The sequence below is a fragment of the Tasmannia lanceolata genome, unplaced genomic scaffold (assembly GCF_043159265.1).
Source record: "Tasmannia lanceolata isolate RefF3 unplaced genomic scaffold, GAP_Taslan_0.1 ptg000026l, whole genome shotgun sequence".
Classification (NCBI taxonomy): domain Eukaryota; kingdom Viridiplantae; phylum Streptophyta; class Magnoliopsida; order Canellales; family Winteraceae; genus Tasmannia; species Tasmannia lanceolata.
In genome coordinates, this window is record NW_027518703.1 from 7094305 (window position 1) to 7120484 (window position 26180).

The following is a 26180-nucleotide window of genomic DNA, read 5'->3' on the forward strand; positions in this document are numbered from 1 at the left end:
TTGGTTTTTTTAGCCGGACGGACCAGACGGCGAGGGGGAAATGACCAAAATGCCCTCGTCTTCCCTAACTGAAAATTAGGGTTTTCAGACTTGAAAACTAAAAACTAGGGTTTGATTCAAACCCTTGTTTATTTATCAACATAAACCCTTGATTTAGGAGTTTTATTTGTCTTCATTCACACCATTATCATGATTTGCACATAAACCCTAATAATTTAGGGCTTTTTGTTTTGTTTTTATCAATATTTTTTCTTGAAATGTGGGTTTGATGTAGCCATGGGGTCGGGTTTCATTGTCTGTGGTGGAGGTGACGGTTGTGGCGGCCAGATGGCGATGGCAGTGGTGGCCGAAGGTGGCGACGGTGGTGGTGGCCAGAAGTGCGACCGCGGCGGCGGAAAATGGCGTAACCCTAATCCCTCTGCAAATGAGGGTATTTCTGTTCTCAAAATATTAAGCATGGTTAGTTTTAGTCTTTCCGTCAGGTTAAACCGATAGACCGTTGGCGGATGGGGTGTACTTGTCATGTTTTGAAACCTCAGGGGTGTAATTGTCACTTTTAGAACCACAGGGGTAGAAACTAGAGGGAGTGTAAATGTAATTTTCCCAATATTTTTTGTTGCTGTTCACATTAAGAATGAGGGAAATGGGTAAAAAACTAAGTTACTTGTTAATAGTGGAAACACGACCAAGTCGGTTCAATGGAACAAATAAATAATTTGACATTCATTGTTGTACTTCAAATCCTTGCCCTTTATATGAAGCCATTACATTGTATTATGTAAGTAGAGAGGATAATATTCAGAAGCGCAGGCCTGACATGTATGAGTGCAGAAGTGAAACAACTTCCAATGAAATTAGGCTGATCTCTTGATAGCTTGATGGAAAAATAGGACTAAAACATGATTGTAATAGCTCTAGATTTTCAGTATGTTATTTCTTACAGGCACATAGCAAATAGTTCGGAACACAGTTCACTCCCATTGCTGGTAAACTTTGAATTTTTTAGTCTGAAGGAAAGTAAAACTCTAGCCACACTTAATTTTCTTATTTTTAAGAAATTTCTACTTTTTAACACCTCCCTAACCAGTATTGCCATAAATTAAAAATAAAAGAGAGAGCGTTTCTGAGCTAGAGCTCAGACAAGCTCTATAAATACACCATCTCCATGTTGTTTCGGTCATCCAACCCATTCATTCTATAGGACCTCACATAGATAAGGTGTTCCTAACAAACCATCTCCATACCATAATCCTAACCATCCAATCTCTAGAAGCCCATTTTCTAGCCATCCATTCTAAACCTCCACAAATCATAACCCTAACCATAATCTATAATCCTAACCATAACCGTAACCCTAATCATAACCTATGAAATGAATGGGTTGGATAAGTCAAATAACTATGGGAGTGGTGGTTTCTGAGCTCTAGCTCAGGCTGAGCTCGAGCTCAAAAACCTTTTCCTAAAGAAATCACAATTTAACTCCAAAAACATTTGAATACAAATAATTTTGGGGGAGACTATTTCCCATTTCTGATGCAGTCTCTTTCCTTATTTTACTGCAACTTACCTCACATATTAAATCTTGGATAATCCACAATTTCATAGGAAGCACGCTATTGTTTTTAATTTTCAATCAAAAACTTTTGAGTACCAAGGAGTTTTTTCTCATACATTTCGCTTCTCAGAGGAAACATGATATCCGGGCACAGAAGAAACAACTGAATTCTCCTTTTCAAAAAAAAGAAACAACTGAATTCTACAGAGATACATTTTACTATACAACTTTTACATGAAATTTATAATTATATATTAGAAACTATCAGAACCCAATACCTGCCACTGAAAGACAACTCCCCCTTATCTCTTCTGGAAGTTTAAGTATTTGATTGCAAAGGCAAAAATAACAGCAAACATCACACAGAAACTAGCCACCATAAATCCAACAACACCCAATAAGTCATGCCTGAACCCAAAGTGGCGCTCGAGAAAGTGTCTCACACTCTCAGAATGAACCCCATCAGCTAGCTTCATAGGTTTGTCAACGTCGCCGAATTGGGATGCCAGGAGCCCATATAGACTCCAGGCGACAGGATTTGCCCAGTAGTACCATCTCCACCACACGGGAATCCACTACAGAGAAGAAGAAAATGGAGGTATGAGTAGTTGAACCAGAATTTACAATCTCTATTCTGCTTTTTTCTTTGTCCAATAAAAATTTGCAAATTGTCATCAATCAGTTAAAAAGGAACTTTGGGTGTAAACCAAAACTACTACGCAGTCATAGATTTCCAGGCTAATATGAAAAGAGTAGTGTAGTTGTTTGTGTTGAGTAGAAACGTGTGCTTGATGAACTAATATGATATAACTTGGGCAGTGGTGTGTCTGCTGGCATGGCATGTAGTGTTTTGATTCAGCCACACTGGAAAACCATAGTTTTTTTTTTTTTTTTGAGAAGTGACAAATATTAGTCAAATCAGTAGCCATTACACAACGGGGAGGATACTCTCGAGTCTCGAGGGTTACGGTATAGAAAAGTTGCATTGTCAATAAATGTAAAAATATTTCATAGATTTAAGTATAAGATGGAATCTATAACATACCACTAATATATATATATATATGAGAAAACTGTTGGTGAGCTTAAGCGCACCATTTTTTTGGTGCGCTTAAGTTGTTATAACGCCTCCCATTGGTGCGCTTAAGCAGGACCCAGCGGGACCCAAACATTTAAACGAATGGGAGGGCGTTATAACAACTTAAGCGCACCAAAAAAATGGTGAGCTTAAGCGCACCAACAGTTCTCTCTCTCTCTCTCTCTCTCTCTCTCTCTCTCTATATATATATATATATATATATATATATATATATATATATATATGAGGAAAAGGAGTGTCCGGTCGAGGGCCCCCAACTCATGTGGGTCCACTTTGTTAGGATGATTCAAAGCATTCATTTGAAAGGCCCTTACATAGATGGGGTATGTACAAAAAATCAGCTTCATAGGATCATCCTAACCCAACCAAAAGTAAAGGGAAAAATGGAAAGACACCGTTTGCCACAAATATGCCCATTTTTGCCCTCCACTTTTGGAGGGGTTAGGATGATCCAATGGACCTGATTTTTTGTACACACCCTATCTATGATGGGGCCTTGCAAATGAATGGTTTTGATCAGCACAAAAATGTGGGACCCATGCGTTTGGGCCCTCGATCACACCTACGGTCGACCGCACAATCTTATTCCTCTATATATATATATATATATATATATATATATATATATATATATATATATAGAGAGAGAGAGAGAGAGAGAGGTGTTCCTACACGATCATGTAGATAAGTTGTCTACTCTGTCTACTTAAAATACAATGGGGGCCCACATTGTTTGGGTGGGGGGGCACTATCATTCTGGCATTGTACAGGGCCTTGACGGACCAGTGTGTGCGATGCATACGCGGTCAGCTCGTTGGAGGTGCCCAGGAGGTAACGCCTCGGAAGGAAAATTTAATTTTTGAATTTCCACTAAAGGGTATCTTGCTAAATTTCTTCATATAGTGGCATTGATATATAAGCCACATGTTAGAGTTATGGGATTAGGTTTTTCTTTGTGTTTCTTGTCTAAGAAGAGAGTCTGTGACCTAGACCGAAATAGTGGAAAATCTTCCCGCATGGACGTAGTCACACTATCGAACCACATAAATCTTGTGTGATTGTGTGATTGTGTTCTTTGCTTCATTTCGTGACGATTTTTTGCTGCACATCTTGCTTGATCCTTATTTGAGAAGGTATTTCTCAGTTTTCTACACTATTCATGGGTTAGGGTGGAGATTGTGGGGATGTTTCGATCTACAAAAAAAATCATGGAAAAATCTGTAGAAAATGATAACATATGGAATAAAAAAAGAAAGGAAAAAACCCCAAGATCTAGTGGGTTTGCAATTTTCCTTGAAAATAGAGAAAAAAATTATTTTGGAAAACAATTTCCATAGAAATGAGTTTACAAAATGCCAAAAATTTTATTTTCTATAAAATATATCCAATAAAAATCTTCCATGGAATATATTTCTAATCAAACTTTTCAAAAAAAATCCAATAAAATTTTTCCACTGGAACAAATGGAATAAATATTTTGAAATGATATCCACACTACCATATTAAATACACAGAATTGGTATCTGAATTCCCATAATTGATAATGACACTCCTCCAAATTGTGCTTTTCTATTTAACTATGGGAAGTGATATTTACGCCCCTTTTGATCACCAGGGACACCCAGCGTCAGTGTACATAGTAATCAAATCCACTGGATTCTTCTGACATGAAGTACATGAGCACCCCCTTTAGTCATTGACACATTGGCGCTGGGTGTCCCTAGTAATCAAAAGGGGCGTAAATATCACTTCCCTTAACTATAAAAAACAGTTAATGTTCCCCAAAAGCAATAACATCCAACCAGAAATGTGTTCATCGAAACATCCTTTTTTACATGGATCATTGCCTGGAAACTTCTTGATCCATTAAAAACAACCAAGACAACTTAGTTTAGTAACCTCGAGTCTTGGTATGTTGTACAGAGGCCCAAGAAAGGGAGGATACGGGAAATTTGGCTCGAGAAAAACAAAAGAAGGGATTCTTTCTCTAGTTCTGAGCCCAAGAAAGGGAGGACACTCTGGAAGGTTAAGGTATTAGTGACCTTATGAGGCAATCTGAAAGGAAAGAAATGAATGATATGGAAGGAAAGAAATGCTCAGCAATTTAAGAATGTATCCAAGAGCCCGTTCAATGTTTACATGAAGATAGTCTCCCTCATAGTATATTGGGTGAGTTGCATGCCATGGTTTAGATTGTACTCTACATAAGACATAAGATGATGCTAGAAAGAGATTTATGAGAACACGGAGAGGTCGGAGTTATTTACCCCAAGATGGATTACTCGTGAATCTAGGTGGCTAAAGCTTAATTTTGTCGGTTCTAGTATTGGTAATCCTGACCTAGCAAGGATTGGCGGTCTTCTGAGAGACTAAGCAGGAGAAACCAGATGGGCCTTTTTTGGACCCATCGGATTAAAAGATTTAGAAGTCTGGGCACTTTTCAAGCATCAGGATTGTGGATAGGCCTGATACGGATGACCTCATAGTTGAGGGAGACTCAACGTCACCAAATGGATGGATGGATGGATCACATCCCCCACCGTGGAGGTTCGCGGAGTACTTTGATGAGTTACAGGATCGGCTTGCAGGGACCCTAGTTAGGGTCCAACACATTTGGAGGTCAACAAATAGCGAGGCGGATCACTTAACCAGGGACGGGGTAAACCGGGATAGCTTGGAGTTATTCGATTTCATTCCTCCTTGACCTCTACTTACACTATGTATTTTGTACCTACAGTCTTGTATTTTCTTTCGTATGTAGCTCCAACTCTCTCAGTCGGGCTTTTTACCTTCTATTATTAATGAAAAATCTTCAACAACAAAAAACAAAGACAACTCAGTTCAGCCAAGAGTCTTGAGTACCATGCCCAAACTCAATTTTTAAGAAAAGTTAGAATGTTTCTAATTTGACCCAACACGGTCAAACTCAAGGGTTTTAAAAGAAGGTTTTCTGTACAAGTAAGTCTATGATTGAACATTGGAAGGGACACTAAAACTACCATAAGCAAAAGTCCAGTGACGAACTCCAAACAGGAACAACCATCAGCAAATGAGGTTCTTAGACAAGAAAGAAGCAATAGTTCCAGTTCATTACCTTGTGCGTAATCATGAATCCACTGAAGAGGTTCCACAGTGTATAAAATGGTGCAGCAATGATTGGTGCAATGTTATGACTGGGTGTGACTGCAGACACCATCATGCCGAAAAAAGTGAAGTATAGTAAGGTTGAATACATGAAGAATATGTACCAGATAAATTTCACCAGTCTCCATTCAAATGATGCCATGGAGTAGAACACAGGGCCATAAATAAGTGTCTGTACAAACACATAAGGGAACTCAATTGCAACCTGCCAACAAGAAGATTGCATGGTTACCCAATGAAAGCAGAAGGCTTATGCAAATTAAAGTACGAATATCAATAAACCAGACCAGGGCAAACGCAAATGGCAGAGCTGAGTACATCCCTGCAGCTCTCTCTCTGTATGAAACAAGCCTTTCAATGGAAACCACAGGTTGAACAGCTGTTGCATTGGTTATTCCGATGAAAAGAATAGCAGCATACATGGATCCCATCGCATTAAAGATATCCTGCTCGGTCTCCCTGTTAAATTGAATGCAACCAGTCAAGCTATTAATATATTGTGCTAATACATTACTTGATATTCCGAAAGAATGATATAAATTTTCTCTGGAAATGGAGAAACAGATTTAAATAGGGTTCATGTACAGTTTCATATATTAAGATAATTTCATGAGTAACAAATAATTTCCTGTTCGTGGTCAGCAGATTCAACACCATTGCTAGATAACAGCTCTAAAATGTTTCACACATTCTCATGGTCAGGCAATATGTACACAACATTTTAAATAAAATAAGAGTGCAATGTCAAGAGTAAGAAACATGATAGTGGCAAAAATATTGATTAAATGGTCCAAGAGTAAACCTTTTAGAACCAAATTTCCAACAGATAGATCCAAACATTAAGGAAATGATGACAGTATAGAAGAACCGGACTGCCGTGTATTGTGGGTTCCTCCAGTAGGATAGATTTTGCTTCCAAAGACAAGCGATAAATTGGACACTAAATGGTTGGGGGTATTTGGTCGGAAAGCATAAGTCTTTAGAGTCGTTACTCGGTTTGCTTAGACTCTCGGCCAACTCCTTAATTTGCCTGAAACAATAATGGCAATGGTTAGAGGAAAAAAAACATGGTTCTGAGAACACCACCCATATTCCTAAAACATCACATACTGAAATAGATAAGATCTCCGGTAGACTTCAGCGAAGTCAACACCAAGGCGACTTTCCTCTGCTGAAGAAGTGACCTCTAACATCCATGCAGCTGGGTTATAACCGGCCCTAATTTTAGATACTCCGTCAACGGCCTAGAAAGTCAAGAGATTGTATTTCAGTAATACAAATGCACCGTATCCACTTTTCCCATTTATATGTGAACAAATATGATAAGCAAGGGCAGTCTCACCTCAAAAAAATTAACAAGCTTTTGAGAATTGCGGCCCAGTGGCCCCGCATAAATAAGCTCCCCACCACGCTTCATAAATAGAAGCTGAGATTGGCAATGCAGATTTTAGAGGAGACTAAAAATTTGCAATTAGTTCATATCTAATAAATTTCTGTCTTAAAAAGATGCTGTAAAAATTTAGTGCATATTGAAGTGGAAGCTTGCCTCATGAGTTCTGTGCGACCACAAAATCCCTACCAAGTTGAAGGGAAAGTTTTATAAGGCAGCTGTGAGGCCAGCCATGCTGTACGGCTCAGAATGTTGGGCCACCAAAAAGCAGCATGTGCATAAGATGAGTGTAGCGGAGATGCGAATGCGATGGATGTGCGGCCACACAAGGTTAGATAAAATTAAAAATGAAGACATTCGTAAAAAGGTCGGGGTGGCACCAATTGAGGAGAAGATGAGAGAGCACCGCTTATGATGGTTTGGACATATCCAACATAGGCCTTTGGATGCTCTAGTGAGAAGAGGCGACTCAAGGTAGGGGCAGACCGAAAACAACTTGGGCAGAAACAATAAGGAAAGACTTGATAGCTAGGAACATAGCAGAGAACATGACCTTGGATAGGATAGAATGGAAGAAAGTGATCCACGTAGAAGAACCCAACTAGAGCCAGGATTAGAGCCTGGTAGATTTCTTTCACCTTCTTCATGAAATTTTTCTAAAGGATTCATTTAACCGACCCCGACTAGTTTGGGACAAAGGCTTTGTTGAGTTGAGTTGAGTTAATAACTGTTTCTATTGTTTAAGAAGAGATAAATACCTCGTCAAAAGATTCAAAAATGTCTATGCTCGGCTGATGGATTGTGCACACAATTGTCCGGCCAGTATCCACAATATTTCTCACAGTTCTCATAACAATGGCTGCAGACCTGGCATCCAATCCAGAGGTGGGTTCATCCATAAACACAATAGATGGATTGGCGACAAGTTCCACAGCAATTGTCAGCCTTTTGCGTTGCTCTGTGGACAACCCATCTATCCCAGGTAGACCAACAAGGGCACCACCTAATGGAGTGAGTTCCACAAGTTCCATCACCTCTTCCACAAAAACCTGCAAAACCATCCATAAAATAAAAATAAAATCCACAAGAAAGCCCTCTGAAATACACAAGCTCGACGAGAAACATGAAGCTATCTAATAATGATTTACAATTACCTTTTGTGTATCCAAGTCAACGTGAGATGGTAACCGAAGCCATGCGGAATACAAAAGTGATTCACGCACAGTCATGCATGGAGAGTGGACATCGGTTTGCTCACAATAACCAGAGATTCTTGCAAACGTGTCTTGGTTCTTTGGATAACCGGAAATAGTTATGCTCCCTTCTATAAGCCCGCCAGTTTTCCTACCGGCTAAAACATCCATGAGGGTAGTTTTACCAGCACCACTGACTCCAACCAATGCCGTAAGAACTCCAGGTCTAAAAGCTCCAGTAACATTAACTAACAACTGCAATCGATCTTCTAAAATGCCTTGCTGCTTCAGTTCCTGCTAGGCAATATCGAATAAGAAAGAATGAATACTTAAGGGGCCGTTTGGATACGAGGATTTTAGAATCTTGGATTTCCTCAAAATTCTGGATGGAAGAAGAGAGAAAGAGACCATCAGTTGTTTTCTGATTTCTCGCCCGAATTTCCGTTGAGCAATAGAGTAGGAGATTGACATGTTTTTTCAGGTTTTAGAAATCACAGGATGGGGGAGAGATTTCTAAAACCTGGATTTCTTTCTCAAAATCCAAAATGGCAGACAAGAGAAGAAGAACGTCCCTCATTTCTGCCCCTCATTTACACAGTTTTCAAACTAAAACCTGGATCCCAAAATCCATGTATCCAAACAGCCCCTAAAACTTTTGAAAATAAGCAAGCATACAAGGATGGCATCAGTAGGCATACAAGAGGCACATCGACATAATAATTGATATTGCTGAAGCACATGGAAAGAGGTTGAAAGGGAAGAACCATTCCTCTTTTTCCTTTACCATTTGTACCTGCACCAAAAGTTGGGAGCAGGAAAACAAAGTCGAACTAGACTCCAAGAAAACCAAATTTAAGACCTGATAGAGTGTACTCTTAACTAACCTGCCAGTGTGCCTGAATGCATTTGTGGTCTTAGCTCAATAGAAAGGCCTTCTCCGTTCCTTCTCTGATCCCTCTCTTGGAGATCTTGTTTAGACACAACTGCCTGTCGTTTTCCCAGAGCTGTATGAAATTGAAAAGCATGATCAAACTTTTGGCTACCCATTCTTAAGAAAGATTTTCTAATTTATATTGCTTCTCTGAAGACAGGGACATAACTTACGATTGAGGTAAGTCAAAGAGATGGTGAAGAGAAGGTTGAATAAGATAGCATAACCAAGCAAAGCACCAACACCAATCCAATACCAGTAACTCTCAGGAAATAGATTGCGTGCTCTCATCACTGCCACACCTAATGATACATTAGAGTGGTTCCCAGCTTTCTGCAACAAGGAACAAAATATGAGTAATTGACACAATAAAAATTGCCAAACCACCACTTTCCTGATGACTAACAAAATTATAAGGTCAGTAATTTAGTAGATTTAATGGAAGCTTAACAGCTTGACCAATAGAGGTGATACTCACGCAGTAAAATCTACACATCGAACTCATTGAAGTAGTTAAAAACGTGAGGATAAGTTGGGCTATACCCTTCCTACAGTAGCATGTACACATGCCTCAAGAAGATGCCAAAGGTCACTGCATCTTACGCACAGGATGCATAGTTTTAAAGTATCGTTCCTTTAAAATATCAGGCACGATATGCATAGTTTTGAAGTATCAATCCGTTAAAATATCGCAACATATTCAGCCTTAAAATATTGTGATATATTGCCCGATATATCATGATATTTTGAAATACTATCAATTTATCACCAACCGATATATATATATATATATATATATATATATATATATCAAATATTTTCTGAGCCGACCCCAACTAGTTTGGGACAAAGGCTTAGTTGAGTTGAGTTGAGATATCGTATATTTTCGGACATTAAAACCTTGAGGGGGTGTCAATTCGGTATGAGACCGAGGCCGATAATCTTCTTCTTTTTTGCACATTAAACTAACTTCTCTCAATGGGAATAATAAGCGAGAGAGAACACACAAGATTGCATCTCTCATTTATGCTTGTCATCTACAGATTAGGGTTATCCATAAGAAATCACTGTTTAGATTTAAATCCAACAAACGCCAAAGGAAGAAAAGAAGAGCAATTAAACAACTTTACAGAATCAATTGGCATCATAATTGATCATGCATCACTACTACTGCAACCTGAAATATTTTACAGAATTCTCAAATAGCATAGAACAAACAGAAAACAATGTGGATGACCTGGGTTCTTAATTTTGACCGAGTAGGAATGGCTGAGACACTTCATACATATTCTTTATATATTTTTTCCTTCAACCATACATTCTTTTTATATGAAACCTTCAATTTTTTCTTTTTGCAAGTTTAGTCTGCCATTTATTTATACTAAGAAATCAGATGAAACAAATTGTATACAATACATGTACAGGCATAAATTTATCCTAATATTGGTAGGGCAAAGATTAATAATTGATAAAACTATATTACCTTATCCCAAGAATGCCCAAGAAACTCATTTACAGAAGCTGCATTCTGAGCATACATCAGAGGAGAAAACCAGTAACCCCAAATCCACCAGCTTGGGATGCTATCTGTTACAATTAAAATGATAGAAGATGAGCAACAAGCAAAGTCAAAGTACACTGAGAAAGGCTTAGATTTGACCTCTGGAAAGGATAAATCCTCCAAGAACCATAACGACCAACATCGCAAAAGATCCAAAGGTGTTGGCAACTATAAGATTTCGACCCAAAGATGCCATCAGTCGGAAAAGCGCTAAAGACATCTGGTGCAAAAAGAAAAACAACAGGAACTGCCGAAGGAATCTGCAGACCAATATATTACAAATAAGAAATAACAAATAACAAAAAAATATATATCCCAAGGTTAAACCAGACTTCAAAAGATTTCTACAGGGTGTAAGACACTTTATTACCTAGTTATTTGTGGATCAAATCCGATTACGTAGTATGTAACCACCACCCATATACCACACTCTACAAGTGAAGTTGGAATGCTTAAAATCCAGGACGGAAGTGTGTAAATCCAGGACGGATAGAAGTGCAACTCCCTATGCTTGTATAGCACTGGAAGCTTGGCTATTAACATGGAAACTTCTGTGAATCCATTAAATAGAACCATTATAATTGCAAAGTACAGAGCACCAAGATAGACGAGTCCATCATCAACTGAGTTATGATGCATTACTGTCCGGAAAAATACTGTCATTGTGATCAAAGCGACAAGCAGTAGCTGCAAAATAGCATCCAACACTAAAATTTTCAGTATTCAGTAAGAACTCACAATCATTGGTAGTCCCAAGAATTTCTCTTCAAGATTGTGAATTCACAAACACCAAATCAATTTATATGTGTGTGTGTGTGCGCGCGCGCGCGCATAAATCAATCTTTTTTTTGGTTAGGTAAGCAGGGATTGAACCTCCAACCACCAAGTTGAGGAACAGAACCTTGACCGTTGAGCTAGGGATCAATCCCTTGCATAAATCAATCTTCTTCTTTTTTTGAATGGTAAAATTAGAGGGGTGCAACACAAGGAGTTCCCAGGATGTCACCCATCCTAGTACTACTCTCGCCCAAGCACTCTTGACTTCGGAGTTCTGATGGGATCCAGTGCATTTGTGTTCTTGCATAAATCAATCTTGTAAATAATAAGGCAAATAGGCATAATGAACTTGTTCAACCCGTGACTCGACTCGTAACTCGATTTCTTAATTTTATGACTCATGACTCATGACTCGTGACTCGTAAGAGTTTTTGATAAGAACAGAAATTTAGTTGAAAAAAATATCATAATATATCAAAAGATGAAGCATGTAAAAACTAAAAAATATAACCAAATAGCACATAGATAAAGCACTAAGCCAAGCATATAAATAACTATACGCTTGTAACTTGCATGCAAAAAAATAATTAAGTTATGATTGGAACTTAATCATGGGGGAAACCCTTCCTTGCTTTAGATTTGTATCCACCCATGATTTATGATATGGTTGGAAGGAGATTTGTGGTTGGTTCAGGCCAAGAGCCCAAGATTGTCCAAGATTGGGAGCCTCTCGCATATGATTTTTTGAAGCTAAACTTTGACAGGTCTAGCATGGGGAACCATGGTCCTTCCTGAAATGAGGGAGTCTTGAGGGATGAATTTGGAGCTATGAAATGGCCTTTTGCGGTTCCCATTGGCGCAGACGCTAATGAAGCTAAAACGCATGCTATGTACCAAGGAATAAGGTATCTTGAGAATGAAGATTTGAATAAAGTGAAGGAGACTTGCTAAATGTGATAAGGTGGCTTAGTGGCTCTCATTCCTTCCCTTGGAGATTTGCCTCTTTCTTCGATGAGATCCAAGATAGGGTGGGGGATGCATCGATTTATTTCCATCATAGGTTGTAAGCTAATGGAGTGGCGGACAGTTTAGCTAGAGATGGTGTCTCTAGGGAGAGAGTTGTGCTATTTGACTTCGTTCCTCCTTGACCCTTGCAGTGGGGCTTGTTCTTGTCTTTCTTTTTCATTTTATGTCTCTTTATTTGTATAGACCTCCTCGGTCTTTTTTTCGCATTTAATGCAATTGCCTACTATTTAAAAAATAATAATTAAGTTCTAAGTTCCAACTTCCAAGTTTTCAACCATCAAAACAAGAAAGCTCAGGCCCAGCAACTCGACTTGACTCGTAAGAGTCTTAGTTTTTTCGACTCGACTCGTAAGAGTCACCGGACGACTCGTAAGAGTCTTCAATAGAGGCGAGTCACCCATGCGACTCAACTTGAAAGCCTAGCGACTTGACTTGACTCGACTCGAGAGTTGACTCGTATGACTCATAAGAGTTTGACAACTATGTCCATCATCAACTAAGTTATGATACATTACTGTCCGGAAAAATACTGTCATTGTGATCAAAGTGACAAGCAGTAGCTGCAAAATAGCATCCAACACTAAAATTTTCAGTATTCAATAAGAACTCACAATCATTGGTAGTCCCAAGAATTTCTCTTCAAGATTGTGAATTCACAAATACCAATTCAATTTACATATATGTGTGCGCACGCGCGTGTGTGTGCGTGTGTGTGTGTGCGCGCACGTGCATAAATCAATCCTTTTTTTTTGTTAGGTAAGTAGGGATTGAACCTCCAACCACCAAGTTGAGGAACAGAACCTTGACCGTTGAGCTAGGGATCAATCCCTTGCATAAATCAATATTCTTCTTTTTTTTATGGTAAAATTAGAGGGGTGCAACACGAGGAGTTCCCAGGATGTCACCCATCCTAGTACTACTCTCGCCCAAGCACTCTTGACTTCGGAGTTCTGATGGGATCCATTGCATTTGTGTTCTTGCATAAATCAATCTTGTAAATAATAAAGCAAATAGGCATAATGAACTTGTTCATCAAAACTTATAATCAGTTTCAGGCCAGTTGGTTTCTGTTAAAGTATAAAAGATAAATAACGCCTTTCTCCAACAGCTTAAGCTTTTGGAGTAAATTGGTAGTTAACATGGTATTAGAGCAAAAGGTCTCGAGTTCAAAACCTCCCGGATGGCAAAAATCCGCATGCGATAGTCAGCCCAAAGTGGGACCACATATTCCACGTGTTTGCCAAGTGGGCCACACGTGCGGGGGAGTGTTAAAGTACAAAAGATAAATAACGACTTTCTCCAACAGCTTAAGCTTTTGGAGTAAACTGGTAGTTAACAGTTTCCAATTCACGTCAACTCACATTTCACAAAGCATTTATATTACTAAATTTTTAGAACTAGTATCATAGCAATCGATCTACTAAAGAGGATGTCACCCATTGAATCATCAAAATAACACTAAAATGTTATTGTAAAAGTTCAACAAATTCCGCCGCAGTAGCTCTCAGAAGTACCTGTATGAACTTGAAGATATAGATGAATGAATTACGTTTCATCAATAGCACCTGCCAGGAAAAGCTGGCCTTAAGAAGCTCAGCTCTCCCTACACCATAACTAGAAGTTGACAGTGCAGCAGGATGGTTATATAGGCGATTATATGGAACAGCCAGTTTCTCAAACAAACTTCTTCCAACATGAAACGAACGGAAAGCTTCGGCAAACTTCATTACTGGTATGTATTGGTAAGGACGGTCTGGAAAAGACCAATACTGCTTTTGATCTTTCTTTGATATAACCTAGAGAAAGATATGAAAAAAGAAGAAAATGCAATTAACTATATGAATACTCAATACACTAAAATATTCAAAGCCACAACTCCCTGATTACTTACTTCTTGCAAGAAGTCTGCCACATTTTTTCGTTCAGGACACCTAAAACCCATAAACGCAAAGAAGTCTGGAGCAGCATCACGAGGTCCCTGGTACACAATCTGCCCTTCACATAGGAGAATAACATCATCAAATAGCTCATAAGCTTCAGGAGTTGGTTGCAATAGAGATATGACTGTGGTCCCATCAAGAGCATGGGTTGAATGCCTAAGATACTTGATGATTTGATATGTTGTCGAACTGTCAAGCCCAGTTGATATCTCATCCATGAAAAGAACTCTAGCTGGACCAACTAGTAGTTCACCTGCCAAACCCACACATCGGTTGAATCTTTTAAGAATTCAAGAAATATTTTTATAGCCCTAAGTATCTCAACCTAGTTGTCAATTCCGTTCTGTTCGTCATTCATTTTGCTCAATGGAACAGAACATTTTGGTAATTCGGCCGTTTCAGCATTTCGTTTTGGAAAAGACACAACAACCAGAGAAAATTTTTTTAATAATTAAAATTTTAAAATATCAAAAAATGGAAACTTGCTATAAAATATAAGAAACCATTATATGAATCAAAGTTAACAAAAAAATACAATTTATTACTTTAAAAAATTAAATATGGATGTTGAAGGTACCCTTCGAAGACACGAGGAAAAAATAAAAAATAGTATAGAATATTTTGCAACTAAATACCTCTTTCAAATATGTATGTATGTATTATATACCGTTGTAGAGAAAGGGCTTCTCCATTTCCATTCCTCCATATGGATGTTGAAAATACCCTTTAAAAACCTTTGGATATTGAAAATACCAATTGAGATGAGTAGAGATGAGCAGAAGAAATTGAGTAGAAGAATTGAGAAGAGTAGAACTTAGAAGAAAATGAGAGGGAAAGGTTGGGTTATAGAAGAAGTGAAAAAAAAAGAAGCACTTAGATGGGTTTTTATAGGGTTTTCTTGTTTGGGGAGGCAAAAAGACGGAAAATAACCCTTCAAACGGCTATAAAATGAAGGTAAAACAGTAAATTTGACATTACTATAATTTTTTCAAAAAAATAATAATTTAATACTGTATTCCAGCAAAACGGGGCATTTTCAGCAGAAATGGACCGGAAAAGACCGGTACGGATCAGAAGAGGCCGAAACAGAATATATGTTGTTTTTGTTCCATTTTCCAGACCGGACCAAATCATTTTACCCATTCTGTCCAGAACAGAATTCACAACTAAGATACCAACAAAAGAAAATAAAGATAAAATGAATCCACACCTGTAGTAAGACGCTTCTTTTGTCCTCCAGAGATCCCCTTAAGCATCTCATCTCCCACCAATGTGTCAGCACAAATATCCAACCCTAAAATCTTTGCTAGGTAAAATTTAGTACTTTAGAAATTTTCTAGACTTGATGGAAAATTGTACTATACCATCTAGAGGTCATATATGCCATTTAAGTTGCAGACAAGAACTGGTGGAACCATTATGACAGAAAAGATTATCATTCCAACATAATTGGCATGCATGAGAATGGAAATTTCATTATCATTGCTTGAAAGATCTTTTTATCAATTATATTGCAGGGATTTAGTCATTAGCACTGGATACAGGTATTCGAGGTTCAAGAAGTAAACCCCACAACATTCATATTTTTTATCAATTCATCCAAAATCATCGAATCATAAGATATACAGTCTTATACTAGAAGGTGATCTTTCCATATGCCATTTATGATGTCCCTCAAGCAATTTTCTGAGAATATGTAAACACTACTGAGTATTATGTAATGGGTAATGTTCATAAAAGAAAAGTACAGTGTTTTTAAAATTGATTGGTTTCCAATTTGCAATTCAAATCTTATGGAATGATTGGTTTCCATTTTCCAATTCAAATCTCATGGAAAACAATTATAAATTCAACTTGTACGTCATTTAATAAGAAAACTTATATGAATCATATCATCCAGGAAAGGTGAAAGACAATAATTAAAAGGCTAGATTGTGAATTGTTCCACTGTTCAATTTATCTTATGGATAGAAGGGTGACTAAAATTTATATGATTTTAAACTGAAGGCTACTCTAAGATGCTATGAATTGGTCACTGGTCAAAGATCAAATTTTAGGAAATCTAGTTTGTTTGCTATTAATCTTCCTCCTTCAGAAGCTGGTGAGTTTGCTAAGGTGATGGGGTGTAGGCTGGATTCCCTGCCTTCCTTGTATTTAGGGCTCCCATTGGGGGTGGGAAAACCTGGAAAAGAGCTATGGACTCCTATAGTGGAAAGGATAGAAAGAAGATTGGAAACTTGGAAGAGGAATCTTGTTTCTAAGCGTGGGAGACTCATCTTGGTCAAGGCAGTGTTAGCTAACATACCAATGTATTATTTATTATTGTTCAATTGCCCGGTTAGTGTAGTGCTGAGGATAGAACAGATTCAAAGAAGATTTCTTTGGGGAGGTGTTGATAGTAAGGGTGGTATACACTTAGTAAAGTGGGAAAAAATTTGTGTTCCGATAAAGAATGGTGGTCTGGGGATAAGGAAGTTTAGAGAGTTCAATCGTGCATTGTTGGGGAAGTGGCTTTGGCGTTTTGGTATGGAACAATCTTCTTTGTGGGTAAGGTGATTAGTAGCAAATATGGCTTCTTAAATGGGAACTGGTGCTCGGATGATTCTTATAGCGAGAAAGGTGGGACTGTTTGGCAAAACATTTTGAGGTTCAAGCAAAGATTTGACGTGGGTATTCAGTTTAAAGTTTACAAAGGGGATCGTATAAAATTTTGGGTGGATGCTTGGTGCTCTGATGAACCCTTGAAGGCTCTTTTTCCTGATTTGTTCTAGTTGGCTTTGACTAAAGATGTGTTGGTGTGTGATTGCTTTGAGAGGGTGGACACCAAGGTAGTTTGGAAGCCTAGCTTCAGAAGGAATTTTTTCAACAAAGAAATTTCATTTCTCGGTTACTTCTTTTGATTGAGAATTGCTATCTAAAAAGAAGTGGGGTGGACAAAAGAATTTGGATCTAGGATCCATCCGGATTCTTCTCTGTGAAATCCTTTTACTCTTTGTTGGTGCATGCTTCAGATTCCCCTCTTGCAGCTGAAGTTTGGAAATTCCTTGGGCTTCCATCAGTTTCCTTTTTTGGTTGGGCAGTTTGTTGTGGGAGGATTCAGACCATTGAATTTCTTAGAAGAAGGGGTGTAGATTATTGTTCGTTTTGTATGGAAGATGGTGAATCTATTGATCATCTGTTTATTCATTACAAGGTTGCAAGGGAGATTTGGGGCCTCATTCTGGATAGGTTTGGTATCTGTTGGATCTTCCCAAACTCTATACCATAACTTGTGTTGAGTTGGGATTTTGTGCCTTGGAAGAAGAAAGGGAAATTGCTTTGGAAGCTGTGTTTGATAGCTTTGGGTGGGTTATCTGGAAAGAAAGAAATTCAAGAGTTTTCAATGAAGTGGCTAAGTCATCTTACTGGTTCTTTATGAAAATTATTGCTTTGGTTATTTTTTGGGCGAAGAGTCTTCCTCAGTTTCAATTTGTTTCGGCTTTTGATCTATGGGAAGGCTGGAGAATTGTGTGTTGGGAAGGGGTGAGGAGAGAGAAGATAGTTCAAAGATGGGAGGCACCTCCTGAAGGGTATCTGAAAATAAACTTTGACGGATCTAGTTTGGGTAATCCGGGGCCGGCTGGTATTGGTGGCCTTGCTAGGGATTCTGCAGGGGTGGTGTCTTGGGCTTTTGCTGGCCCAATTGGTAGAAGCGATTCATCTGAAGCGGAAGTAAAAGCGGCTTTTCAAGGAATAAAAGATCTGAGTAGGGATATGTTTGATAAAGTGATTGTGGAAGGTGATTCTTCTAACGTAATCAATTGGTTATCTGGGAAGATTGCACCACCGTGGAGACTTCTTAGCTTCTCTGAGGAGATCGCTGATCTTGTTTCAGGTTCATCCATAGTGTTTAAATTTGTTAGAAGATCAGCCAATGGTGAAGCTGATTCCCTTGCTAGATCGGGTGTCCATAAAGAGGGTTTGGAATGGTTTGATTATCTCCCTCCGTGAAATGTATTTTTAGTCCTTTTGAAGTACCTTTTCTCTTTCTTTGTATTTTTGTGGACCATCTCGGTTCCATTCTTTCAACATATTGCCATTTCCAAAAAAAAAAAAAAGGTGACTAAATGTAGTTCAAGGAACATAGTAAAAACTGAATTACTTCTCATAACCGAAGCAGTTCAGGTGCTCCATAAAGTTAACTACAAAGAAATGTAATATATTACATAAATTGAAGAAACACAAGCTTATACAATGCTAAAATATAATTGATTTGTCATATTTTGTTATACTTTTAGTTATTTCTAAAGTTTAAAACTCGATTCGCTTCAATTCCCATAACATTGGAAACAACGTCGTTAGATAAAATGATACAAGCATAATGAAAACTCTTTGTGGAAAGATCCAAGCATTTAGATTCATTACACAGTAAAAAAAATCAAAAGATAACCATGTGCAAACAAGAAGGCCACCATAGAAGTTATAATTGAATAATTCTTAAATTTATACTAGTTTCACAAAAAGGAATGAAGTTTCTGTCTCTTTAGAATTTAAACTAACTTCTCAAAACTCGATAAAGAAAAAAAGAACAATCCTGGACCAAAAGGACAAATTGTACTGAAGTGTTTAAAACCTCATTGCCACTTAAACGAGTTCACGAAAAATAAGCAGACATGTATAAATATGACCCAAGTATTCCAACAGCCTCAGAACTAAGTTATGATAGAACTGGTGCAAGTCTAGTGAAGAATATAAAAGCTAAAAAACGAAAGGTCGCAAAACCCATTCTTAGAAAACAACAGAACATATGGCATTAGATCAATGGTTGATTCATTGATAGGATGGAAACAACAATCAATAACATTGCTGCATATGGCATTAACAATCAATAACTACATTCACACCATCCCACAAAATACCTTCAATATGTACTCCACAACAAGGCTCGTCTTTTCTCCCCCCAAAGCTAAGGCCTGGAAAGAAAGGTGAAAATAAGTCCATAATGAGGACTCCCAACTGTGAAGCATTAAAGACGTATGGAATTTTTCACTCATCAAAAAAAAAGACAAAATTTTGAAAAAGGGAAAAAAAAAGAATCAAATTGAGTTGCACTGTGTACCTTCATGAATAAATCAAGATCCTCATCGGGCTTTATCCCAGCACTCTTCTCTCTCCTTGAAAGTTCCAAAAGCATATCTATAATTGTTCATTCAAACAAAAAGCATATATATAACGGGAGACCATACTTAAGCTTCAGGGTCACAAAATAGGAATACATGACGTAAACTCCGAATGCCTACCGTATTTAATTCCAACGCCTTGACAGCGTCCTGAAAACTCAAGAGTTTCCCTCACTGTCATCTCAGCAACATGCCAGTCCTCCTGACTAACATAAGCCGATGTCCTCTGAGGAACAAATTCTTTCAGACTGTGTCCATTATACGTGACACTCCCTGACATCTAAAAAAATTCCAAACGTAGTCGTGAGCTAGACGCAGATAAAAGAATTCAAAATCAACATATCCTGATATTAGCAATGTAAGTTAGATACTACCTCAAAAATATCATTCTCGGGAATTTCTCAGCAAGGGAAAATCTTGGGATATATTAAATCTATTTTATTTTTTTTGGGTTTATATCGGGAAAATGATAAAAATAAAATTATTTAAAAAATATACAAATATATAAAATTTAAGAAAAAATGGAAAATAAAAATATCGTAAAAAATATCGGGATAATATCGCGATATTTTATGATAAAAATGAAAATATCCCTATATTTTTAAAATCTCGGGATTATTTCGAGATTTTGTCGTTTGTCAAAATGTCGCGATAAAAGCGCGATATTTTGAAAATATCGGAGATATTTGTGACATATGTTGCAATTTTGCAATGGCATGTGGTGTCAGACATGCTAACTGCGCCGATGTCCCATACAAATGTTAACATAACAGCTGCTTTCCTTCAGGATACACTTATCAAGTAAAGCTGTGATAGGATTTGTTTCCCTAGCAAACCAAACAGAAACCCAGGTACCTGGAGACCTGGTCCAAGACGTCCAGCAAGAGCCAAAAGCAAAGTAGTCTTTCCTGAACTTGGAGGACCCAACAGCAGAGTCATTCTGGGAAAAAGAAAAAAAAAACACCATGTATCAGCGGGAAAGAAATACTGACTCATGTTTCCACAACTGGGACATTTGTCAAAGTTCAAACATTACCTGGATGGCCTAATGATCCCACTAATGTTATCCAATATCGACAATTTATGTCTCCTGCCCGGGTAGATCCTGAGCTGCCTTAGAAAGGCCTTGGACAAGTAACTAATTCCAGATCAGAAAATTGCCACCAAAATGGATATTCGTATCTCCCAAACTAATTTATAAATTACACAATCCTACCTCAGTCATGTTGAAAATGAAGTTGGGAATTGTGGGCAATGCCCTGCTTCCAACATGGACATATGCATCTACCATCAGCTGCTGAAAGCGGACCTCAATCTTGGGGAATTCCAATTCTACTCTGTAATGCCACAAACGGAAACAAATTCCACAATAAGGGCCAAGAAAAAGTTCCATCTCACATAAAAATTATATCTGAAGAAAAACAGCAAACTAATAGGCTAAGAAATCATGGATGCAGAACCAACCAAAAACTTGAGATAAAGGACACAAGAGGCCCATCGAACAGAGCAATATCCGGAAATGCACAGGTAAACGAACTAGACAGAAAACATAAACACCAATTTAAAATAATAAAAAAAAACACTCGCTTTCAAGAAATAAATCAAATACTTAACGAGAAAAGAAGAAGAACATTCATGCAAGATGTAATTAAAATTTAGATGAATTAACTGGTCAGATTCCACCAAAAAACCACCTTAGTTGAAAAGGAAAAGCTAAAAAAAAATTTACAGGCATTTTTTGTATGGAGTAATTGAGAAAACATAAAAATCAAAATACAGATAAGTCAGAGACATTGAAAAAAAATACAGATGAACAAAATAAAATATAGAAACTAAAAACTAAGTCACATACTGGAAAAAATATAGATTAATCAAATGAACTGCAGAAATTTAAAACGTAAGTTACAGACACTGAAAAAACAATACAGACAAGAAAGAAAACTATTGAATATGATGAAATTGAAAAGTAAAGCCGTGGGTACTAAAAAATATACAGATAAGAAAGAAAATGATTAAATGTGATGCAAAAATTCCTTTAAAAACATAAGAAAAAATCACTAGCACATTAATGTACATAGTTTACTTAATTCAGAAACAAATCATCTAGAACAACTAAAACCAAATAAAAAATTATAAAATTACAAAATTAAAAAGAAACAAAATGGGAAATGCAGACAGAGAGAGAGAGTAGAAAACATGTCGAGCCAATAAAAGAATTGATCGCTAGGTGCCATCGTCCAAAATAGGTAGCAGAACAGGGAATTTGTAGTTAAAATTGCAGAAGAAGAAAAGAAAACACTTCTCCGAAAATTTTTAAAAAAAAAAAAAAATTCTTGCACAAACAAATTACTATAAACTGCATTACTTACAAAATTTCAAATTTATATATATATATGAGGAAAAGGATTGTACGCTCGAGCGTACCAAGCTTATGGTACGCTCGAGTGCCCAATCACATGTGTGCCCACTTTGTTAGGATGATCCAAAGCATTCATTTGAAAGGCCCTTACATAGATGGGGTGTGTACCAAAAATCAGCTTCATAGGATCATCCTAACCCATCCATTTGTGGGGGGCAAAATGGACAGACCACAAATCTGCCCATTTTTGCCCTCCACTTTTGGAGGGGTTAGGATGATTCAATGGAGCTGATTTTTGGTACACACCCTATCTATGATAAGGCCTTGCAAATGAATGCTTTGGGGCACTCGAGCGTACCATGGTACACTCGAGTGTACAATCCTTTTCCTCTCTGTGTGTGTGTGTGTGTATATATATATATATATATATATATCAGAAAAAAAAAGAGAAAAATATTTTATTAGATGTAGTTAAAATTTTAGTGAATGAAGTGGTTGGAGTCTGCCAAACTCCAGAATACACAGAGAGGGAAAAATACAAAGAAAAATTAGCCAAGCGCACGCATGGACAAATGGAAAAAACATATAAATCCAGAATACATATAAGTCACAGGAAATATAAAATTACAAAACAGAAGAAAAAAAAGTGAAACTCGGAGTGTACATTAATTTACAGAAACTAAAACCTAAGTCACAGACAGTTAACAAAATATGTATGAACGAAATAATGTAGAGACCGAAAACTAAGTCACAGACACCGGAAAAAAAAAAATTACAGGCAAGAAATAAAAACTATTGAATTTGAATGCAAAAAAATTCATAAAATTCGAATGAAAAAACAATAACACAAAAATATACATTATTTTCCTTAATTCTAAAACTAAAGACCTAGAGAAAATCGCAAAAATTAAAAATATTGAATTTGAATGCAAAAAAATCATAAAATTCTTAATAACGCTTAAAATGTACAATATTTTCCTTAATTCTTAAACAAACAGCCTAGAGAAAATAACAAAAAATAAAAACTGTTGAATTTGCGTCGAATTTACTTAAATAACAGAAAATTGTAAATTATTCTCCTTTATTAAAAGAAAAAAATGCAAAATTCTGAGAGAGAGAGAGAGAGAGAGAGAGAGAGAGAGGATGAGAGAGTAGAAATATGAGTAGAATCTACTTAAATAACAGAAAAATGTAAATTGTTTTCCTTGATTAACAGAAAAAAATGCAAAATTCTGAGAGAGAGAGAGAGAGAGTAGAAATATGAGTAGAACTAGAATCTACTTCATAACAAAAAAATGTACATTATTTTCCTTGATTAACAGAAAAAAAATGCAAAATTCTGAGAGAGAGAGAGAGAGAGAGAGAGAGAGAGTAGAAATAAGCGTCGAATCTACTTAAATAACAGAAAAGTGTACATTATTTTTCCTTAATTCTGAAACTAACAACCTAGAGAAAATCACAAAAAAAATACATAAAACTAAGAAGAAAAAAAATAAAATGCAAAATTTAGAGAGAGAGAGAGAGAGAGAGTGAGTGAGAGTAGAAATACGCGTCGAATCTCTTTCGCATCCGATCAAAGAAACGTTCGGCATCATCTTCAGCAGCATTTCCAAGCCGATCTAAGACGAGTTTTCGTTCCTGAAATTCAAGGCTTCCGATCTCGATCTCCGAAAAATCTCCAACAATATTTCGGAAAATCCCTTTCCGGACTCGATCGTAAGTCGGAAGGCGTTCGAGAGCGGCCCATCGGAGCGCCTCCTCGTCATCTTCTTTGTCGATTTCTCTGAAAGAATGCGATCTGGAAAGTACGCTCTCCGCCGAATTCCACATCTCACAGACAATGAGAGAAAAATGGAACAAAACAAAACCCTAACCCTAATAACCCCAGGATAAGGAAGGAGGAGGTAGATGTGATGATGATGATATAAAGAGCATGACATTTTACTGGCGTGGTTGGGTTGGTTACTTGGTTTTACTCTCATCCAACTAACAACTTGGAAAACTGTGAATGAAAGGTTGTTGAGCAGCGCATTTAATGGCTACACAAAATCTCTCTCTCTCTCTCTGCACTGGAGCGTATTAGTTGGGAAAATTGGGGGTTTAAGATAAATTAAGGTTTCTAGCGTTTGTTTGCGGAAATTGGAAACATTGAGAAAAAAAACTCAAAAACGGCGGGCATTTCAAGACTGGAGAGAGACGGTGAGCTGAAGTTCAAACTTTACAGTGTCAGCAGTGAAAATTGATATTGGCACTCCTTGTTTCGATAGTATCGATTTTATCTCTCTCGTACCAGTCACGTTAGAGAGAACGCTAGGAAGACACATGCGTGTCGGGGTTATCCCTGACGGCCTCTCGTATTCTGCCATCTTTTGAAGAACGCATTAATTGCGATTCTTACCAACCATCCACGATACTGAAACCATACTTTAATACGAGATAGTTGATATTTTACAATATAAAATGACTCACGTAGTTGTGGTTCTGTGTAGGGAGCCTAAGACCTTGTTCCTTTGAGATTATGACCATCGATTGTGATTTGTGAGCCCCCAACTAATTCAATTATTGGGGTCAAAATTACATTAATTTTGACCTAAATAATCGTCTTGGGGTCTTACAATTTATTGTCACAATCTCAAACGAACAGGGCCGAAGATGAAGATCATTGAACAATTAAGGATTAAGGCGTGACAAACCTAATAGAATCCGTTAAAAGAGACTCAGACACTCCCTTTTAGTTTTAGATTGTGACAACCGACTGTAGTAGTCTGAGACCGATTGTTGAAGTCCCGTGGCCTTGTTCGCTTGAGATTATGACAACCGATTGTGAGTGTCAACTGAAACTAATTATTAGACTCAAAATTAAGGACATGTTAGGCGATCATGATTTTTTTTTTTTTAGTGGCTAAAAATCGGGAAACAAAAAACTCTACTCAAAATAGGATCGGCTTTTAAACATAATTTTGAGTCCAAAAATTAGTTTGGCACTCACCGGTTGTTGTCATAATCTTAAATGAGAGGGCCTTAATTTGGACTCCGATAATCAATTTAGGGTATTAAATCAGATACAGCAATCTAAAACGAACAGGGCGTCAGATCCCAACGGGATCAATGGCAATGGGTTGGACTTGTCATCATTGACACATTGCACACGTGGGACCCAACAGATTTTTAGTGCATTTCATGTGCAACAGAGGGTAAATATTTAGTGCATTTCATGTGTAATAATTTCGGACCACAGGCCTCATACATGCTACATGTCAGGGGCCATAGGCCATGTGAATAATGCAAGACAAAATGGTGCCATGACACTCCCCCACACAATTTGCCAGCGCCAATGTTGATGTCAGAAAAGTCGTGCCCAAAAAAATGAGGGTTATAGGATGATTATAAACATGGTTTTAAATTTCCCCGAAATTTAGGATTTCGGTGGGGGCCGAAACCGAAATTCACCGAAATTCCAAATTTCACCAATTACCAAATTTTGGCCGAAATTTCGTTTTAGTGGCATTTTTTTATTAAAAAAATTTGTTACAAAATTTCAGAATTTCCTAAATTTCGAAATTTCAAAGCTTAATACGAAATTTCAGATTTTGGTGGGGTCCGAAATAGGTACCGAAACCGTAATTTTAAACCTTGATTATAAATGCTTCAATATGTAGAGTTTCATTAGAGTGCGTCCAAATCAAAGGGTTGGGATCATCCTATGGCCCCCATTTTAGGGCATGCATGACCTATCCATCCCAAGAACCGGAAAATGAAAGGTTTTTATCATCCCCTCAAGTGGGGCTGCTATACTTTTTTGGGCACATGTGCATTGCATGTTCGTCCATCATATAAAAACTAGCTATAGAGAAATTCATATCTATAAAGTAAGGATCAAAAGAGAAATTATGTATAAGATATTAGTAACTTTAAAGAAATTTACATTTGCAATGTATTTAATTGTTAGTGGAAACTTTATATTTATACGGTTTTAATAACCCACCAAGTTTTTCCATTAAAATATTGAAGATAAGGTTTTAAATAACTTTTTTGTTGATATTCCT

General features: G+C 37.4%; 1 protein-coding gene and 1 pseudogene across 2 annotated transcripts; both read right to left on the reverse strand.

Moving 5' to 3' along the window:
* Positions 1-1698: 1698 nt before the first annotated feature.
* LOC143858641 (ABC transporter G family member 31-like) lies at positions 1699-24185 on the reverse strand. Of its 2 annotated transcripts, XM_077369335.1 has the most exons (24): positions 23684-24185; positions 20992-21112; positions 20812-20900; positions 20631-20715; positions 19896-20055; positions 19715-19791; positions 19515-19568; positions 15827-15917; positions 14568-14869; positions 14191-14472; positions 11244-11560; positions 10973-11133; positions 10796-10899; positions 9486-9645; positions 9266-9385; positions 9080-9174; positions 8343-8675; positions 7947-8237; positions 7141-7224; positions 6909-7042; positions 6601-6828; positions 6086-6257; positions 5749-6003; positions 1699-2130 (listed from the first exon to the last, which is right to left on the reverse strand). In XM_077369335.1, the coding sequence occupies exons 1-24, from the start codon at positions 23962-23964 to the stop codon at positions 1858-1860; spliced, it is 4269 nt and encodes a 1422-aa protein (XP_077225450.1). In that variant the 5' UTR covers positions 23965-24185; the 3' UTR covers positions 1699-1857. The 2 variants fall into 2 exon arrangements, with proteins under 2 accessions (XP_077225450.1, XP_077225451.1); XM_077369336.1 differs by lacking the exons at positions 20631-20715; positions 20812-20900; positions 20992-21112; positions 23684-24185 and having other exon boundaries at positions 19715-19769; positions 19896-19914.
* Positions 11847-11967, reverse strand: LOC143858856 (5S ribosomal RNA; annotated as a pseudogene).
* Positions 24186-26180: the final 1995 nt, after the last annotated feature.

Excerpts from the sequence above, each read along its gene's own strand:
- LOC143858641 (XM_077369335.1), bottom strand. The coding sequence starts at position 23,964 with ATGTGGAATTCGGCGGAGAGCGTACTTTCCAGATCGCATTCTTTCAGA. Across the intron at positions 14,473-14,567 it reads TGGCAGACTTCTTGCAAGAA|GTTATATCAAAGAAAGATCA; the intron begins GTAAGTAATCAG and ends ATCTTTCTCTAG. Across the intron at positions 11,561-14,190 it reads ATATCTTCAAGTTCATACAG|CTACTGCTTGTCGCTTTGAT; the intron begins GTACTTCTGAGA and ends GCTATTTTGCAG.